Genomic DNA, 20,666 nt, shown 5'->3' with positions numbered 1-20,666 from the left:
AAAGTGCAGGCCTCATTGACAGCTTCATCGAAAAATATCTGTTAAGTACAAAAGTGTCAAAAGGAAAGGCTGTGAGAGAGAAAGCAGGCAGAGATCTGAAGAAGCCAGAATGATGAAAATGTCGAGACAGACCTGCAGCCGGGGCTGCTCCAGGTCAAAATGAAGGCCTGAAGAGAGATAAGACACTAGTTTCCTTCCACAAGTTCACCACTGAGAGACTGTCTGAGCCCCAACTGTCTGCAGACCAGTTTCAATTAACTTCACTCTGAAAATAAGTCATTGTCATTATTAATTATTATTATTATTATTATTATTATTATTAATCTTGACAGCTATCAGCAATAAATCAACATCCGTATAGTATCATCATCTCTATTATGCATTTATTATGGTCCATCATGTGTGTGTATGAGTTATTAGTGTGATCCTTCCATGGCCTCTCCCACAGCTGGTGCCCCACCCCAGTCTTCTTCCTACCCCCCTCCCCCCAGATTTTACCCCACGCCTGAACCCCCCCTGCATTAGGAGAAAATGCGGATGCACTGTGTGGTGGGGGTGTGGCAGACGGGGCACTCCGGCTCCGCTGACTGGCAGATTTGCCCGGCACACTCCATGCAGAACAGGTTGTGGCCGCAAGGCACCAGGGCTGCTGTCACCTCGCTTTCGAAACACACAAAGCAGTCCCTGTTGATCCCCGGGCTGACGCCAACCAGGCCTGCGACCCCGGGGCCGGAGCCTCCTTTCAGCCGGCTCAGCATCCCAGAGCTGAGGCCCACACCACTGCTGCCTCCCTCGGAGTCAGTGGGTGAGCCGCCGGGCAGGGAGGAGGCCGAGCAGGAGGAGTAGCCAGTTGACGAGCCGCCGGAGCTGGAGCTGGACGCTCCGGAGAAGGAGCCGCCTCCTGCGCCGCCAGACTGTAGCCAGGAGAGAGTGCTGAGGGGGTCGCTCTGTGCACGACGGGCTAACGGGTGATCGAGGGGGCCCACACCCGTGTCCTGAGGCAGAGTTGGAGACAATCGTGGGGTGATGGCTCCGCCGCTGAGGCCGCTGCTGTTGCGACGTAAAGGCTGCTGCTGGGAGGAGCCGGCCGTCTTATTGCCTGTTCCACCGTTGACAAAAGGCGCCCAGATGTTGGCGGCACTGAACTCAAAGCCCAGTTCATCCGAGGAGGGCAGCCCTGGGGTGGAGTCGCCCCCAAAAGTGAATCCTCCTCCAGCACTGCTGGAGCCTGTGCTAAAAGGGCTGGTGGGGCTGCCTCCCTCGTTGGCTTTGCGAGCGGTGCTGAAGTTGTCGGAGCTCATCCCGCCATTGTGCGTGTGATAGGCGACTGACGAGGACATCTTCCGGCTGGAGGAGTGGTGCATCGACATGGGGAGGGGAGGAGGAGGTGGGGATGGTGGAGGAGGCGGGGGAGCAGAATGGTGGCCGGTGGCCCTGGACCACAGAGACGCCCCCAGCCCTCCGCTCAAGGCGCCCAGGCCCTCTAGACTGACATCAGTGCCGTTGGAGTGGAAGTCATTGTCTCCCTGCAGGTCTACAAAGGTTCCAGTCCGCAGGGTGATGTGGGTCTCGATCTCCTCCCTCGCTCGGTCCACGTTCTCCGGCATGCCAGTCACCTCGAACACCGGGTCTTTCTCTCGACTGGGCGTCACAATGTAGGTGTGAGTCTGCTGCTGGATGCGCTTGATAGTCGCTCCCTTTGGTCCAACAACTAAACCAACTACTCTGTAGGGCACCCTCACCTGGATCAGTGACAGGAGACAAATGTAATGTCTTGAAAAACATCAAGCTACAGAAAAGTTTGGTACTTTCATTTTTAAACAGATGTTCTATAATGTATCCAGTTATACCTCTGTTACCGGGGAGAGTAAAACAAAAACACAGCATGATGACGAAGCCACAGGGGGTTTCTGTACCTGTATGGTGGTCTGTCCAGGTAAGTGTGGTGGTCCGGGAAGAGAGCCTCCACCTCCTCCAGGCCCCCCAGCTTTGCAGCGGGACGCCCGGATCATGGAGAAATGCTCCGCTGCGGAGACAATTTCACGTTTGGCCATCTCCACATCCTCCCTGCGTCCTGTCACGATGAACACCGGATCCTCGCCCCTGACTGGAGTCTTTATGTAGGTATTTGTTTTGGCACGCAGGGCCTTGATCTTACAACCTGGAAGATGAAGGACAGAAACATTGTTTATACACATTCAAACACACCCCCATGTATAAATAAACACCCATAACACAGACAAACATATAAGTGTGATTATATTATACACATTAAGTCTGAGAAAACAGTTCCAGTATATACACTACTAGCACTTCTTAACTATACTATGTTAAAACGTATATAGTCTGATACATTTCTATAATAAAGCCCACCTACATGAGGTTATTAGTGGACACTGTAGTTTGTGGTGTTGTTACAGGATATCTACAGGTATCAAACACATAATGCAATGCTTTTTAAGACCTTTTCACGAAATTAAGACTGATTTTTGGACAAATGACTGTTTTCTAAATACAGCATTATATGTAAGTACAGAGATGAGTAGTGTTTTTGTCCTAGCGGTCGTAGCAGGTTTCATGTTGTAAAATAATTACTAGAGTGATTAAGATTAATCTGTGCTATATGGATCCCCCCCCAACCCTAGTTATTTCTAGTATTTAGCTGCCTTTATTGATATTAATGAGGTGGACAAAAGATCAAAAAACACCTCTTGGTGCATTTCAACCACAAACCGCAGTCTCCAAATTGGCCATAAAGTCAAATCAATGTGTCTAAAACAAAAAGTGAACATTACAACCTTCATTCAAGAGGGACTTAATGCAGAACTGTTGTATCAGACTGCATTTCATTAAACTACAGTGGGTGTTACTATACTAGAGAAACAAACAGATGAGATGAATAATAAATATTTGCACTATTTATGATAAGACGGCTTTCTCTGATCCACACACTGAGGAAATTCACTTGTAACAGCAGCTCAGTGGAACATTAAACACAGAATATAAAAAAGGAGAATACAGAATACAAAAAAAGGAGAAAAATTGTAAATTGATATAAAAATGACCAGAATAACAACTATCAACATATATACAATATTGCACACACAATATACAGTATGTCACATGGTGATCTGCATCCTATTTGTTAAGTTTACAGTTTAGAGAACACTTGACTTGTATAAAGACATTTCAATTTGTTATTTTTATTGCTGGTCAACTGTGCTTTTTATATATCGGTATAATAGTTACATAAACAACTATTCTTCGACATACTAGCGTACATAAGTCTTTCTTTATTTACCTTTGTCAGCTTTGTTGTCCTGTTCCTAGCTGTTAAATCCTTTTTTGTGCAAGTGTATTGAGAAAAAAAGACTACAAAACGAAGTCCGATTCATTTTATGTGTATGGTGGATGCGTTAGATTGCTGAATCCTGATGAACAGATATTAGAAATTATCAACACCGCATCACTCCACGTTAAGCGCTTTATAAATGCACCCTCTGAATATTTTAACATCACAATATCGTATCCGTGGCAGCGAAAGCAAAGTGCGTGTAGGATATTCTTGAGGAGCATGTCTGCCCAAAGTCAATAACTGCTGCACTGCTTGTGTCAACTCATGCTCCTCTGCCAGGATCAGCCGCGCTGCTCTGTTTCTTTAAATATGGACGCTTCGTCCACGCCGACCAATCGGGCGCGCGGAGTGTGATGTCATTCTGGGAAGCAGCAAGCATGGCTTTTTCAAACAAAGAGAACAATGCCGTAACGCTGCCGCGGCCGCGACGGGCGAAACAAACCCACGACATGAGCCTAATTCAAGTAGAGGACATGTGTTGATTAAAACCAAAAAGAAAAAAATAAATGTTTGAAGCGTAGCGGCTGAGAGGCGAGCAGCAGCATCGGCAGACGGAGCTGGGTGCAGGGCGTAACACCGCCCAGTCCCGTGTTTGTGCGCCTGCTGCCCCGTTTCAGCTCAAAATCTGCTCAACGGAGACAACAATAACCAACCATAAACATATGCATGAACTAAAAAAAGCAAGTGTGGTGATAAGAGCTGCCTCTCGGTGTGTGCGATCATACAAACGGCTTATTTCAATATATTTTCTTTGTTTGGTGCAGGCTGCTAGACATGTCCAGACTCCCGACAATCTGCCGCTTTGTCTGACCCTCTCCCACCCCTCCCCCTCCCTCCTACTCATCAACCACACTCTCTCACTCTATGTCAAAGCATTGTCTAAATACTGTTATAAATTTAATATAAATATAGCGTGCAGGGCTTTTTAACCGGAGTATCCGCAATCTGCTGACATTAAAGAGTCAAAACAGGGTGTGCAACCCGACCACAGCACCAGGCTCAGGCTGTAAAAGTTGAGAGACCCTCCTCTCTCCAGACTGCCACCCAAACAAAGAACAACCAGGCTGCATGCTGCCTGAACAAGCTGTCCACAAACACCAAATAAATCCTCACTAACTAAGCATCACTCGCATCCATGCTCTTTCTCAGGTGTTGAAATCGTTGTTTTATTTGAACGTTTTTTCATTTAATTTCCAGAACAGGTTGCTCTGTGATATTAAGGAGATTAAGAGCAAAATGTCCCTCGTGTACAGAGAAAAATGGTCTGTTGATATATGGTACAAACCAAAATTAAGAACTTATTGTTTCATAAATAACAGCTACAGTGTAAAACCGTATGTGAAGTTTAATTTAAACAAAAATCAAATGTGTACAGTTACACTCAGAAACATTACCATTAGCCCCAAAGACTGGGGATCTTAATGCCACTTTGAAAGAGAGGAGTTTTTTTGTTGTTGTTGTGTGACAGAAACTGAGAATGAGGTTCTTTTTTTTAAATTTATTTTATTGTTCTGCGTATCAATATATAAGGGATGTCCTTTTCAGTAAAATTCATGTTGATTTCTTTTGGCTGGAAAAAATTGAGATATGTTTTCGTAGTGTCTAAAATTGATTATCAGATTTGGGACAGAGGGCAGAGTATTATGTTTGGTGTCTCAGCAGTACGCGTATTTTGGATTTATAACTGTAACGGTACTGTAATGATGTCTTATAAACCCATGAGGGTGGGCACATGTTTGTGTGCATGGCAAAAAAATAAAGAAAATCAAACACTTACCCTGTCTCCCCACTATTTCAGCCACATGTTCCGAGCTAGGGACAGGCACGCACTCAGTCATGTTGACACTTCTTTTCCTGCTGCAGAGGACGGAGCTTTGTTCCGCGTGGAGCATGGAGTGCGACCCGGCCATGTGGTACCCGCCCGAGCCGTAGTACTCCGGGGACGGAGAGCAGGACGTCGGCGAGTCCCTGGACCCGTTGGGATGCTCCAGCATCTGTAGATCCACGTAGCCCCCTCCGCCCACACCGTTACAGCCCTCAGAGCCCGGAGCCTGGGTCCCATCCAGAGTGTCGACCAGCCCGCCGCCTCCGCTACCACCGCCGCCCCCACAGTCCACCTTCTCCAGGGCCATGAGTGACAGCTGGTCCAGGGCGAAGCGCAGCGCCTCTTGGTGGTCCTCTTCCCGAGACTCCTGGTCCGTCTCTCGGGGTAGACCGACCCCGTTGTGCTGGCTGCTGATCACCACGTCGTGGTCCATAATCTCGGGGTGGAATAAAGGGCTAGGCATTATAGTCTCTCCGTGGATCTCACATCAGATCACGGATGCCTGTTTACTGGGAGGTCTTCTGCGATAAAAATTGCAAAAACAACAAAAAAAGTCAAGCGTTTCGTTTACCATTAAACACTCAAAAACAAAGCTGAACGAGCACAGTTTTGCCCCGGATCATTCATATAAACAGCAGCAGTGTTGATTTGGGCGCCTTGCTTTGTCTGTTGTTGTCTGACAACTGAAACCATCCAGGAGGCTGGTTGTTTTGTCAGGATAGTCCGCTTCAGGACCAGAAAACAAGCAATTCCCATGCACAGACACCCAAAACCTTTGTTGCACCAACTCTTGTCACTCGCGTTCGTTTTGAACAGATTAAAAAATAAAAGATACCAGAGGCATATGATCTGTTGTTAGCCCCAACTGCCGAGCTAACAGGCTAGCTCCACATAGTCGGCACTCAGTCACGTTGTCGACCCCTTTGTTTGGGAGCACCGCGGCTAGCTGGTTAGCTCCGCTCTGACAACTTCATTCTCAGCGGTGATTTTTAAAATTAAACAAGTGCAAAAACCACACGAACTTACTTTATCTTGCCTCTGTCGACTCCCTTCGCCCGTCGCCCAGTTTTTTGGGGAAAGATGAGAAGCAGCCAGGAGGAGGAGGAGACCAGCACTGAGCTGTGGCAGCTAGCGGGTTAGCTAGCTAGCACGCTAAACGGGGGGGCGTAGGAGAAAAACGTTAAAAACCGAAAAGAGGGCAGTTTTCACCTCTTTCTGGAAAAGTCCGTCCCTGGGAGTGTCACCGGGTCTTCATGCTGCGTACAGTCAGTCAGGAACCGCTGCTGAGGGTTAGCAGTTAGTAAAAAAAAAAAAAAAAAAACAGTGGTTCTCGGCTCTCTGCTGCTGCTGCCTGACCCCGGTCGGTCCGCCGCCTTTGTCTCGCCAGGCGCACGCCGCTCCGTCTCCCGCACACGGCACTGACGTCACCCGCGACACAACAATGGGTTCAAAGGCCACATGCAGCATCAACGACCAGCCACCGCTGCTGTCATTGCCATTGTGTCTGTCAGTCTGCAGGGCACTACTTTATCCCCCTCCTCTTTTAATGCATGTCTTTGCAGCCAGACTGTACACGCATTGATACATGCTTTAAAAAAAAATGTGGTCATAGTTGGGTGTGTTCATCATGGCTACCAATGAGGTGTTGATGATGCTCAAGCAGTGTGTGCATGCACTTTTTTGTGAGTAAATAACGATAAAAAAATAACAACAATAATAATGACATCAATAAATATCATGGAATGCAATAGGTTAATTTAAAAGTATGTCAACACGTAATAATAAAATATAATAAAATACATAAAATATTAATGACAAATGTTTTCTTGTACTATGAACAGGGGCGTTGTTGTCTGTGCGGATGGGGGGTCTGAAAAGTCACTCATTGTTAAGTGGTAAAACTAAATCAATATTGGATGAATGAATCGGTTAAAAAACTGAACTTTGCATAAAAAAATAGTGACAGTGGGACGCCCAGTACCTCAGTTGGTAGAGCTGGCAACCCGTGTAGACACAACAGCGGCTGCAGGTTTGATTTGCTGCATGTCATCCCTCTCTCAACCCCTTTCAAGCTTATGCTGTCCTGTCATCAAATAAAAGGCTTAGAAAACGATATTAAAAAAAAAACACCTTTAAAAAAAGTAAAAGCTTTCTGAGTTCCCTCTGACCCCATAAAGGTGCAAAATGGTTTAGCCCGCCCTTGCACTAGGACTGCACTAGGAGTTGTACCTGGACACAACTACTGCTGAGGGCTGACACAGACCGTCACTTGTACTTTGATAAGAGAAATCATCGTTTCAAAAAAGAAAAGAAAGAAAGGAAGGGGAAAGAAAGCAAAAATGACTGTAAAGAAAAGTCAAAAGGTGCATGAGAGAGTAGGATCAGTAGAGGAATGGTGGGGGGCCCACAGAGATTTCTTATGCATAGGGTCCAGGATTTGGTGCTACACCCCTGTTTAGGTGATAAAAAAATAATAAGGGACTGTTCTTTATTTATTAGATAGGGGGTGGCTGGGGTTTCACTTCTTATTTATTTATTTTTTTTAATTATAACCCTCCCCAAGACTACAAATATTTTTCCTGAGTGACTTCAGGGAAAATGTATGACCCTCCCTCCACCACATTGTAGCAGTTCAAAGTGTACCCTTTGATGTTTAAAAGTGAAAAAGTGAAATTAGATGAAATTCTGTAGTTGACAAAGCCTTGGTTTTTCACTCTTACCACGTTTCCACTAACTAACCAGCATGCATGCATGCAATTTTAAATAAGACAAGTAGAATAAAGTCATATTTAATAAATATCACTATTTTAACCTCAGATGTTGTTATGCTTTTCTGGCTATGAGAAATAGCATAATTTTGTAGAACAAAAAAAAAAAACTTTCAAAAGATAATTTTTTGGCTTTTTGCCTTTATTACATTTGACAGATTCAGCAAGAAAGGAGGAGAGAGAGGGGATGACATGAGGCACAGGCTGGAGTCAAACCTGCAGCCACTGTGGCGAGGACACAGCCTCCAAACATGGGACGTCTGCTCTACCAGGTGAGCTATGGGCACCCCTATTTGGGGAATTTTTAAAGAAAACATCAAAGCACATGGAAATATTTTCTTTGAAAAGTAAAATAAATACAAAGTATTTATATATTTAAATACAAAGTACAACCATTTAAAGTTGTATCCCAGTCCCCAAAGCCAACATACTGAATAATCATAAATGCTTTCCTATAAAAGTTTTTACACCGAATGACACAAAGTGGGTATTCAGTATCAAAAAGTTTTAAATGTTGGAAGATTCCAACTTAATTTGACCAGCTCATATTGTCTTTGGCTCAGCACAGAATGTGGATAAGAGGTGCAATTGTTGATCGATTAATCAATCAGTAAATGGACAGGAAAGATATCACCAGCTACTTTAATAATTGATTTATCATTTAAGTAATTTTTTGAACCCACAGCCGCTGTGGCAGGCACACAGCCTTTGTACATGGGACACTTACTTTACGAGTTGAACTACTGGATGTTCCTTTTTTAGCAATTTTTCAAGCAAAAATGTTTAAATTTCCTGGTTCCAGCTTCTTATATATGTGAACTTCCTGCTTTTCTTCTGCATTTATGGCAGTAAGTGAGGAGTTTTTGAGCGTTAGAAGCAAACTGAAGATGTCACTTAAGGTTCTGTGCAATTGTAATTAGCTTGTTTCATAATTTTGACATTTAATAAACTAAACCAGGGCTCAGCAATATTGAGCACATGTGCTATCATTTTCATACAGCAGTTTAACTAACGGCACACTAGCAACTGTGTGACAAAAAGTGAAAATGTTTTGAGTGCAGCAGACAGCTGATCTGAAAGACGCCACAGTATTTAACATCGCACTTGACATAACATACCACATGTGACAACTTTGTAAGGGAGGAGCTGTCTCAAACAAAAGAAGAACATAAGTAAAGTTTTATTGAGCTACTTGAGGAGTTGAGACTGACATTATATTGATATGGCAAAATGATAAACAGTAAAATTTAAAAATGGCACTTCATATCAAAAAGGTTGCCGATCCCTGGACGAAACAATTAATCAGTTGTGAAAAGATTAGTCAGTGCTGAAAATAATACTTTGTTGTAGCACTACTGTGGATTTTAGAAAAGAAAAGGGTAATCATTACATATTATATACATATAAACATGTGAGAACTGTTTTAAGATAGACTGGAACTATGTGAATCCATCTATCCCAACATCCTACATTTAAGTGTGATAATGACAAAAACAGCAGTCATAAAAGAGCTGCATTTATTTGACAGTGACACAGCAGTACAGAGACAAATTATGAATCTTGTAATGAGGTACAGTACATCTTGTTATGAGGTACATCAGTGTTGTATTTGTGTTCGTATTTTCTCAGCGTCCACACCTTTTTTTTTACTGATTAAACTCAAACGTAGCCGGAAAGACAGTTCTGGTCATTCTTCTGTAAGTACAAATACAATGACTTAAACTTCAAAACCATGTACACTCAGGATATGGTGAGAAATAAAACTGGGCTGAGCTGTAAAACCTTTAATCAAACTAAATATGATAATATGTATTCACAGCCGCCAGAGTGCTGCATGCATGTAAACACACTGCACCCTTTCTATGTTTCCAAACATAAACACACTACCTACAGTGCCAGAGTAAAATATAAAAGAGCAACATGTAAAAAAAGAAACACACTTTAAGATGTCAACATGAACCGATACATTCAACACACGCACGTCAGTCACACACACCGGGTTTGTGTTTTTAACTTTGAGCTTTAACAGCTGTAAAACGTAACACTGCATTGTATGGAGCTTCATCCACAACTGCCGTAAACTGCTGTAGGAACGGTAATTTCCTCTGACTCTAACAGTATCAATGGTGAGATAGTGAAAACATAAACAGTATAGATAGTCTGAAGAAAGTTGCCATACATTAGTATAGAAGAGGTAAAAATGAACTGAAAACCCAAAACACCCTTTCAGGATTACATTGTCACATGTAAAAAAACAAAAAAAACAACACAAATAAAGAAACCAGTCTTTGATTGGATAAACAGAATCTGCAGAATATCTGCATTTAGGACCTATTTCAGCTGAAAGTGTATAAAAGAATCTTCATGGAGCCAATTATTTAAAAACGAAGGGAGTTTACCAGCAAACTTCGTGTCAAACAAACCTGTGGGAGAGATGAGAAAGACACATTATGCCTCCAGTACACTACAAGACACCCTCTCACATCCAGAGACAACAGACCTCATTCACTTATATTGTAAGATGAGATTTATTTTTTATGGAATTTCAAAATGAGGACGGTTCATCAGATTTTGTTTTTTAAAGTTTTTGTTTATTTGGTAGATGATCTTACTTTATTCTCTGATTTATTTAGATAAATACCTTGATTTCGCTTATGCAAAATTTATATTGTTTTGAGCCGCTCCTAATTTAATTTAAATAAGGAACAATTTAATGTGGTGCTCCTTCTGGAGTGATATCACAGATGCAGATGACAACTGCACACCAGCCGATTTTGTTCTTACCGACTGCATGTTAGTGAACCTGAATCCTTCTAAACTGATGGGTAAGTGTTTGCTACAGATGCAGTCAGGATTTCTGGGAATGTACGAGAAACGTCACATCTTGTGTGTTAGGGGTATTTTTCAACCTAGACCCTATTTTCCAAAGTCTTCCTGTCTAAGTGATTAATGGGAACAACATTTTTTTAAATTGGTCCAGTATCGAGCGAAAACGGCGACCAGACTACAATGCTATGTAACTACTCTAATTTTATCATCATAAAAAACTGCATTTTAAGTTGACAGAAACTAGATAGAACTCATAAAAACTGTCTTAGTTCGTCTTTCTGCTGTTTAAACAATCAACAACTCTGGGTGAGTTAAGGGTTTATTTATACCAAAGCAGTTAAATGTGAAAATATGCTGGTCCAATTCATGCTAAAATCAGTTTGTTTACATAAGAGTCTGGTGGATTTGCCAAAGGCGATTTTGGGATCTTTCTCTTTATCTAGTGTTATTGTTTAGCTACTGGTGAAAAAGTTTAAGCCTCCAAGGACGTGTAGTTCTTGAGGTTGCAGATCCCTGCATGATAACGTTATGGGAATCGGCGAAACAGGCTAATGGGTAGAGTAACATCAGCGCTGCTGTACGGTCTCGGAAAGTGCAGGGAATTCACTGAAACATCCAAGCGTTAATGGCTGTAGGGTAATGATATTGAGGTACGTTTAATTAATTAAATCTAGAGTAAATGTTGTGTCTTGTGTGAGTTTAAAAACGGCACTTTACCAGCATATATAGGTCATTCTGCTATTTCCCTCTGAAATGTAACTGTGGCCAGGAAAATGATTGTGGACAGGACTTGAACATGAGAAGGTTTCGGGTGAGAGTTGGTGTGTCCGATGACTTAGATGCCATCCGGGGGCAGCAAAACTTGGCATTCAACAATGGCTGATAAGCCATTCATTTCTCTCTTTAAACATGTTATGTCAGTCTCTAAAGACGCGCTCTCTCCTGAATGATGGGCTGTAATACCTTCCAGCAAGGCCACGTATACCATGTAAACTCCAGCCTACAGGTAGATCATAATCTTCTATACACCCTACACGCCTGTTTATAGACTGGGGAGATTTCAGGGTCATTATTTGCAAAACTACAATTAGGTTCCTTTTGAGGTTATTTTCCATCCTGCTCCTGGTGGAAAATATCATGTCAAACTCCCTTTAAGAAATACGATATATTAACAATTCCTGACATGTCCGCAAAACACATCATTCTAGAAACTTAAGATAACAGGCGTCAAATGTCGACAGTATTCTTGTCGATTCAGCATCAATACAATGCAGAAAGATAAAATGTATTGGTGTACATTTTTTTTGCCTTGACTCACTACCAGCTTCCATTGTTTAACAGCAAGAGAAGTTTGTGGGTGTGAGAGGTGAACCGTATCAAATATCAGCATTTTTCACTAAAATACATGCTGATCAGTGGATCAGATACACGGCAAATTAAACACTAACACTCGTTCACTCCACATCTCCACTTTCTCCCCCTTTTCCACAGCACAGCAGTCCTCTCCAGATTTACTGTTGACCCTGTTTGCTACTGGGGTTTGTGTGACGCTGGAGAGAGCACAACTTGTTTGAGCCAAGACTAAAAACTTAAACTAATGTAATAATATAAAACATGTTTAATTTCATAAGTGTAAAGACGAGAAGAAGACTTACGGCAGCTTTTTCTGACCACCTTACACCAAATGATCAAGATCACAGGAGCACATGATTTTATTCAGACACTGCGCTTGAAAAGTTATTTGGTGTAAGGCCGGCATCACATGTACTGCAGCTCATAACGGTTTGAAATAGTCAGTGAGTAGTTATGGATGAACCAATAGAAATAGATTCATCAACACTAAACCTAGTCCTGTAGTTTTGTGTACCTTGGCTATAATTCGTCCTTGTCCACCTGCTCAACCTTCTCCTCCACTTTGTTGGCTGCTGCCTCTGCAACGGTGTCCTCTATATGAGCCAACATATCAGCTGTGAGGGCTTCCTCCAGCCGCCTCCTCACATTCTGCACCAGGTCCTCCTGCTTCCTGAGAGACACAGACAAGGAAGACATTAAACACTAATGACAACAAACCTTTCATGGCAGACTTGATGAGGATGTACAGGATTTAGACATACTTACAAGTAGTGAAACCTGATTGCAATTGAAAATGTTCAGTAATTGTCATCTGGTGGCCACCAAAGCGCCGCACAGTGCAGTTTCAGCCTGTGCAGTTTTGGCATGAGTCACAGACTGATCTGTGCTCGTCACCCACTGAGCCGCACACGTTCGCAGCATCAGTGCAGAAGCTATTGTGTGACGTGTCAGAATCTGCAACAGTCACCCATTTAGTTGGACTGTGTACAAAATGAAGAGTAAGTAAATGGTGAGATTTTTCAGTGTATGATGCTGCTGTGCGCGCGACACAGTATGGCTGTGTTAAGCTTGGACTGTTGATCTCCCGGTCGCAACAGTGAACTGACTTCACCAGTGGATTAAAATGCATTAAACAAACACAGCAAATTCAGTCTCAACACTGAACTTCAGAGAACAATGTACTGCGTGTGTATGGTTTGTGTGTTATTTAGCTTGTAGACATGCAGGTGAAACGTCAAAACAACCGAAATCTATTCACTGCAGGATAACACTTTTAAAGAAATTTACACGTTTAACAGAAAAGCGGAAAAAGCAGTGGGTGGTAGAGAACAGAAACTTCCTCTTCATAGAACTGGAGCAGAAATACACTTTACAGTAAAAGCAAAAAAAAAAAAGACAAAATTCAATGCCAGCCTGGTAGCTGTTTCAGTCAACTCCAGCACATTTAAAGCAGAGTGCTCTTTCTCAGGCAGAAAACACGTCTGCTCTATACGTGAAACCAATAACAACATCTTCACTAGCATAAATACTTAAAAAACTAACGATAGCCATGTGCAGTTGGGTTGATTTCCGTTTTTTTCTGGACACGTCTGGTGTACGCACAACCTTAAACCGGTTTGATTTTATACAAACTGGCGAAATAATAACAAGTTCTGGCAAATTAAAGAGTAAACTACATCAGTGACCTGTGCTGACTGTGTCATGGCACAAGGAAAACAAGAATTAAAAGGAGGCAGGAAAAAAAGGCATGAGGGAAAAGATGAGTCATTCTATTCCTACTATTGTACTTCCCGCAACGCCATTTAAGAGAAACTGAATGCTGAATGGCTCGCCGAAACCATCGTGCCTCTGGGTACCACAGTGACCGGACCAGCTGCCTGTAATGCTGTCACACAGGTGAGCCAGTGCTGCTACGCCTACATCGAAAACCTGCGCCCACAGCGTCCCAATGCCCAACTCGTGTTGCAATAGTAATAAGCGTATAACTGTGATTAATATATTATGTTTGGTTATAAACAGCCACTGGTGTCTAAAAGGACACGCACAATTTACCGCTGAGCTGAAACCAGCAACATGAAGGAGATCAAATTTCAGCAGAGGTGGGAAGATGTGCACACTGCGTTTGTTTTCTAGTATTATTACTATAAAGTTTGTGTGTTTTTTTGGTGTTACAAGGTGAGAGGGCTCTCTCAAGCCCCCTTTATACGGCCCGTTCAAGGCGGGAATGTTACACCATTATTGTGCCTCGGATTTTACTTCCAAAGTTTTCATGATATTGATCAACCCCACAGAGGGGAGCATCATACCTGATGTCATCATCTGTCACAACGAAGGCTTTGCAGAGAGGTTGTGTTGTGTTGAGCCACACTCCAGGATTTTTCTCCACTGCAGCGGTGAGCTGACCAGTGACAGGGGCGGGGCTAGTGTGCAGAGCGCTGGCGATGGCAGAAAGCAGCGTTTTGTCTGAACACGCAGGACCGACACCTAGGAATAAGACAACAGGGAACAATGAGTCAAGCTTCTAAAAAAAGCTCTGAATCATACATGTTTGTCATATTTGTTTTGATAACGCTCACCTTGTAGGCCTTTGGGAAGATCCATAGTTTTCACCAGCTCGTCTGCGATATCAAACGCATTTAATCCGCTCAACTTCCTCTCCCAGAACAGCTGAGGATGGAAGCCGATAAACAAATTTCCTGGTTGAGTTTTGAGCACAATTTTTTCCCAAACTGAACATTCGAAATATAATTTATAAGGATAGTGAACTGTGCTGGTTAAACTTGTGAGCACTCTCTACACAACAGCAACGTCAGAAAGAGACATAACAGAGCACCTGGTTATTTATCTCATCTATCTATGCAAAACATTACAACTACATACACTCACTCGCCTTTTCTACACTATAAATGCTGGTGTTGCAGTTTCCTGACAACACAAAAAAGTACAGAGAGGCGAAAGAGAGTTATAAACACTGAAATGTGTGCGTTTCCTGACTCACTTGTTTCGGTTGGTCCACAGCCTTCTGCGGGTCTGTCTTCACCTTGTTGTTGGGATGATTTGTCACCTTGGTCACTGGTTGTTTGAAGATGGATGCTGTCTGTCGAACTGGTAGTGTTGTGTTTAAATCAGGTTTGGCCTTTAAGACATGACAACATAACTGATCGGACAAAATTCTAATAACCGGCTTTGGTTGATTTTCTGTTATAATAAAATGAGACTTTTTCGAGATTTGTGAGACATAAAGATTGACATGTTGTCTGGAAAGGTCCTGGGATAGAAGAAAAGGAGCTCTTTATTGGTGGTTCCTTCTGTGAATTGTGTTTTACAATCTTATGTGAGATGCACCCAGAAGGCATCATATCAAAATAAATGGAAAAAAAATGAATGAAAGGAAGTAAGAAGTTACTAGTGTTGTTTAAGACCCTCTTAGCGACTTCATTTTGAAAAATCGATCAATCAGACTTAATTCGTATAGCACTTTTCATATAAACAAAACTATAAAATAATAGAACCAAAATCATCACCCCCTTATTCAGACCGCCAGGGAAAGAGAAAAATATATTATATTGTAATTCATTCCCATGCATGCTGTTCAAAGTAATCGTGGTCCTCGGCTCTCCGCCATCAGCGCATGGTCTCTCCTCCTCTCCTCCTCTCGGGCCCTGCAATCTGGGACAGGCAGGAGGAGAAGAGACGCTGCTCGCCACGGACATCCATTTGAGTTTTTATAGTTACACTGATGTGCTCGCTCACTGGACTGGTAGCATGAAAACTATAGTATGCGCACCATAGCTCTTAATTACATTCAAATGTTTCATTTAGGACTTTTCTCAGTCAGTCAGTCATTTTCTGTAACCGTTTGTCCTCGTAAGGGTCGCAGGGGGGCTGGAGCCAATCCCAGCTGTCATCGGGCAGAAGGCGGGGTACACCCTGGACAGGTCGCCAGACTATCGCAGTGAGGACTTTTCTAATGAACTGAATTCAGCAAAGTTTAATGTTGACGTTAATTCAGATGACTTCACCAATTTGCACATTAGCATCATATTTCTATGACTGCATTATTTTCACTGTTGTCAGTACCTAACAGGGATACAGCATCCCTTATGTAATTCTGTGGACCAGGGCTGGACGGTAAATCGAATGTATCGATTAATTGGAATTTGTGGTTGAGGATGATTTTTAAAAATGCAAATGTCGATTTTCTTCTCCGCCGCTCCTTCTGGGTTTCCACAGTCCTAGTGGGCTGCGCAGCACATCTGCAGCTTTGTTCTGGTTGTTTTTATTGCTAAAATAAAAGCCCAACTTGTTTTGAGTAATTTCTTTGTCATTTGTAGTTTGTTTATCAGGTTTGGTGTCAAAAAATCTGAGATTTTATGTTTCGGCCATATCGTCCGGCCCTACTGTGGACTGTGAAAAGACAATGTGAAACACTGCATCAGACTTGGATAATTACTGTGACGCAAGAGCAGTTCGTAGGAATAAATCTCTCTTTAAGCTGAACAGCGGAGATAAAGGCCTGTATTTATTTCAAAGCACATTTCCCCGTAGCACAGTCATCAGTCGATCATAAAACAATGACTGTGGGAGAGGTTTAACAGCATGGGAGGCAACAAATCAGTTTGTGGCAACTCTCAACTACCAAGTACACTATATTTAGTGTCAAAATAAAAATAAAATACATGTATATAGTCATGTCAGAAACCCAGTATTACAGCTCACTGGAGAAAACTATTAAATGTTTATTATGTAGGTCATAGTAACTGTTCCTCAGGCTATTTATCAGCTGAAATTTTATGGGGGAGTTGCAAAGAAATCCACTGTTAGAGTCTCATGACACTAACTAGTGTTTGCCAGAAGGCACGTGGACTCTGAAACAAAGTGGAAGATGGTTTTATGGTATAATCAGAGCTAAACTAGGCTTTTAGGCTGTGCTAATTTGGGGTTCAAAACAACACTTTGATGCATCCTTGGTCATCTAAATCAGGGATGTCAAACACATGGCCCATTAAAGGGTCCAGGGTCTCCGAAAAAAAAAAACTTTTTGTGGTTATATTTAAAAGGTACTGCGCAAGTCAGCAGCTACACATAATATTGGTTAAACGCTAATGCTGAGGCACTGAGAAAACTTTTGACTTGTTAATGGTTTGTACGGAGGAGGATAACTTCACCTTCTTCCTCAATAAATTCTACTTTAGTCTGTTGTGGTGATTCCAGTATTACGAAACAGGCGTCAAAACATAAGATGTAATGACAGTGAATAAGACACACTGTTCATCATCTTTCTTGTAAATGGATGAACATTTTTAAACTTTGTTACATTGAAAGAAAAAGAAAAATTTGGAGAAGACGTTATTTCGGGGTTGTTATGCAATGATATTACTGGTTCAGCCCACTCGAGATCAAACGGGGCTGTATGTGGCCCATGAGCTCGACACCTCTGGCCTAAATTAATCCAAAATGTGTGGCAGGTCCCCACGTAACCTGAACTTCAGCAGGTCTGCAAAGAAGACTGCAGAAAAACTGCAGTGTCAAGATGTAGAAAGCTGACACAAACCTGCTCACATAAACTCACGGCTGCAATTACTGTCAAATATGCCTCCACGATCCCTTTGGTTCACTTTAACATTTACGGCTCTTGCTCTGTCAGAAAGTCTAATGAAAAACCACTTCGATTGAATGATGTAAAACAATAATGTTAAAAACTCCAAGGGAGGTGAATATGTTTAGGGGCATTATGTAGTGGTTTAGTAGTGTCCAGAGATCACTGAAAAAGCACCTTAGGGTATATTTTCCCTTCAAATAGCAGCACACAGGGATTTATGCTTATAAATACCAACACTAAACACAGCCTCACCCTGATCTGATGGTTGATGTCATAGAGATTCTTGTGTCTGCTGCGCTGCACTTTGGTCAGGAGCGACCATCCACCGCGGGAGTGGCTGGCATTTACATCTGTGTGAAGGCTGCTGCCCAGACTGCGGACTATCTGGGGCTTGTTGAGAATGCGCTTAACAGGTACACTGGAGAGGAAAACAGAAGACTCGTCAACAAAAGGTTTACCTCTTCCAAAAATCAAGGTATAAAATGAAAGATCACCCAAGAATAAAAAATACCCCGCTTCCTTTTACCTGTAGTGCTATTTATCAGGCTAGATTGTTTTGGTGTGAGTTGCAGAGTGTTAGAGATTTCGGCACTAAATGACACTTGACTTGTGGCGCTCGAAGTGCCAAAAAAAAAAAAACATTTTAAAAATTTAACAATGTTTCTTGCCAGAAATCATGGCCTGGTTTTATCATTTTTGGTGTTCTAATTTTTGGAGCACTGCCAAGCAGATATCTCTATGGCCGATATCGCCAACACTCTGCAACGCTACACAAAACAGTCTAGATTTATAAAAAGCACTACACATAAGAGGAAAAATATGTATTTTTGATTTTGGGTGAACTGTACCTTAAATCCTTTAATGCCTGGGCAAATAGTTTTTATTTCTTTCAAAAACATAGGGGGAAAGCAACAAGCAACTTAGGACATGGCACTAAAAAACAAAAAAAACTAAAAAGAATGAAAATTATATTAGAAAAATACTGAAAATAAAAAGATTTTCTTACATATATTTTATGATATAATTATGCCATATAATTCTAAATATTACAAACATTTCTGTAGTTATAAATATACTTTTCTGGACAAACTTTCTAATAAAAAAAAAAAAAAAATCAGCATTTTTAAATAACCCACCCGTTTTTTCGAATTCATTTTTAGGTCATTTTATTGTCACTTTTTTCCTAATGTCTTGCAATTTGCATGACTTTTCTTGCCAAGTTGGCCATTGCCTTTAAAGGATCAAGCTGCTTGTGAAAGGTGTCTGAATGCAGCACAAGAGAACTGATAATGAGCCAGGTTTCAAAGAACTGAAGCGGTTTTGGCTTTTGACACGTGGCTTCTCAGTTATTCTAAATATTTGGATGTCTTCACAGGCTGATGGGCCATACCTCAGTGAGGTCACCAAACTGCATTCAACTTTTAAAATGATTAAAATGTGCAGGCTGTCGAACCCTAACAGGTGTTATTACAAGGAATCAGGAAATGTCAGACACCAGCAAAGTCACCTCTTTCTTTTTCTTTTTCCCCCCTTCCCTTTGTTTTTAAATGTCCATTTCTTCTATTTTTTGTGCTCTTTTCCCTATACTGTGTGAGTGATTTGTGGGAAGTGGTATTACCATTGAACAGGTACTTAGCGGTGTTGAAGATGGACATAAAAACACAAAAAAAAATCATAAGTATATGAACCTATTGTGAACATCTCCTCTGTACTTGTCTTTATGTTGAATAAATAATATCAGGCACGTGTGTGCACGCCCATAGGTAACAGTGTAATCAGTGGGTGAAAACACCTGTGTGGATGACCTTTGGGTACATTAGTTACCTACTGCAGCTTTGTAATCGTAATAAAACACAGGCTGCCTTTTCAAGAGTACGTGTGTGTGCTCACAGTGACTTATTCACAGCACATGCAAGCAGCAGTTAACTACACACGAGAAAACACGTGCTTTATCTACAAGAAGATAACTGAGCTGCAGCTGAGGTTTTTATACCGGATACTGTCGTGTCTGCAGCGGCCCAACGCGCCGCAAGTCAAGCGTGTGTAAACAATGAAACTTAGCTAGCTAATCAAGCTAGCTGCGCTGGTAAACGTCAAGTAGCAGTGAGCAGCGTATCAATTACTATTGTTCAAAGTTGGAAGTTTACAAAGGTAATAAACTCGAAAGGACACAAAGTCTACGTTTAACTCGTGTAACGACCGTGTAATTAACACAGACTCGATCATTTGTTGTTCTCAACTGCAAAACGCGTGTATGCATGCGTGCGTTTCCTGCAGACAAACTTTCATTTGAACAACTCCTTCGACTGAACATTTAAAAGTCTCACCCTTTTCTTTCCATGCTCGTAGCTGTCGAGATTTGCTCGTCTCCGATTCTGGCTAACTAAAAGATAAGAAGCCAGCTAGCTGCCTTTTGTTGCAGTCATAATTTTCCACCGAGTCTGGTTTGTTATCGATCCCCGCTGTCTGTCCGTCCGTCTGTCTCCCGTCAGGACCTCCGCAGCTGCAGATCACTCCGCCGGCCGGGTTACGCAATGAGCGGAACACATCCGCCACACTAAAATAGTCCGAAATGACAAGTTTGTTTACTGCACTCGGTCAGAGCTGGAATACAACTAAACAAAGTGTGTTTTTTTAATTTCGAAGTACTTTTTTACTCCTATTCTACAACGGTTTTGAGAAATATTGGTACTTTTTAACCCATTATATTTATTTGTAGTTAGTAAGTCAAGTCATTTTTAATAAGCCCCATTATCACAGATCACATTTGGCTCAGAGGGCTTTACAGCATACAACATCCCTCTGTCCTTAGACCCACCCCATAAAATAACTATAACATGGGAAAAAATGGTAGAAACCTCAGGAAAGGACAGATACAGGAAATCTTTCCTGCCACAAGCCATCCACCTGTACAATAACTCACCTGTCTGCGCT

The 20,666-nt window shown here is 42.1% G+C and overlaps 2 protein-coding genes across 3 annotated transcripts; both read right to left on the bottom strand.

Moving 5' to 3' along the window:
* Positions 1–521: 521 nt before the first annotated feature.
* LOC121951532 (RNA-binding protein MEX3B-like) lies at positions 522–6,570 on the bottom strand. 2 transcript variants are annotated; one of them, XM_042497893.1, is made up of 4 exons: positions 6,390–6,570; positions 5,133–5,701; positions 1,917–2,161; positions 522–1,742 (listed from the first exon to the last, which is right to left on the bottom strand). In XM_042497893.1, exons 2-4 carry the CDS (start codon positions 5,641–5,643, stop codon positions 522–524), a joined length of 1,977 nt encoding a protein of 658 aa, XP_042353827.1. In that variant the 5' UTR covers positions 5,644–5,701; positions 6,390–6,570. The 2 variants fall into 2 exon arrangements, with proteins under 2 accessions (XP_042353827.1, XP_042353826.1); XM_042497892.1 differs by having other exon boundaries at positions 6,207–6,568.
* A 2,881-nt stretch (positions 6,571–9,451) lies between these two features.
* On the bottom strand, positions 9,452–20,234 carry mbd3a (methyl-CpG binding domain protein 3a). The gene is made up of 7 exons (XM_042498408.1): positions 20,060–20,234; positions 17,985–18,150; positions 15,129–15,266; positions 14,707–14,797; positions 14,437–14,614; positions 12,645–12,800; positions 9,452–10,371 (listed from the first exon to the last, which is right to left on the bottom strand). Exons 1-6 carry the CDS (start codon positions 20,071–20,073, stop codon positions 12,650–12,652), a joined length of 738 nt encoding a protein of 245 aa, XP_042354342.1. The 5' UTR covers positions 20,074–20,234; the 3' UTR covers positions 9,452–10,371; positions 12,645–12,649.
* Between the last annotated feature and the right edge of the window lie 432 nt (positions 20,235–20,666).

Source organism: Plectropomus leopardus, chromosome 12 (assembly GCF_008729295.1).
Source record: "Plectropomus leopardus isolate mb chromosome 12, YSFRI_Pleo_2.0, whole genome shotgun sequence".
In the NCBI taxonomy this organism is placed as follows: Eukaryota; Metazoa; Chordata; class Actinopteri; order Perciformes; family Serranidae; genus Plectropomus; species Plectropomus leopardus.
The sequence above is the reverse complement of the archived record's forward strand: the minus strand, read 5'-3'. Positions and strand labels throughout refer to the sequence as shown.

Excerpts from the sequence above, each read along its gene's own strand:
- mbd3a (XM_042498408.1), bottom strand. Across the intron at positions 15,267-17,984 it reads ACATCAACCATCAGATCAGG|GCCAAACCTGATTTAAACAC; the intron begins GTGAGGCTGTGT and ends CATGTCTTAAAG. Across the intron at positions 14,798-15,128 it reads CTGTGGACCAACCGAAACAA|CTGTTCTGGGAGAGGAAGTT; the intron begins GTGAGTCAGGAA and ends TTCCATCCTCAG.
- LOC121951532 (XM_042497893.1), bottom strand. The coding sequence starts at position 5,643 with ATGCCTAGCCCTTTATTCCACCCCGAGATTATGGACCACGACGTGGTG. Across the intron at positions 2,162-5,132 it reads TGAAATAGTGGGGAGACAGG|GTTGTAAGATCAAGGCCCTG; the intron begins GTAAGTGTTTGA and ends TTCATCTTCCAG. Across the intron at positions 1,743-1,916 it reads CTGGACAGACCACCATACAG|GTGAGGGTGCCCTACAGAGT; the intron begins GTACAGAAACCC and ends TCACTGATCCAG.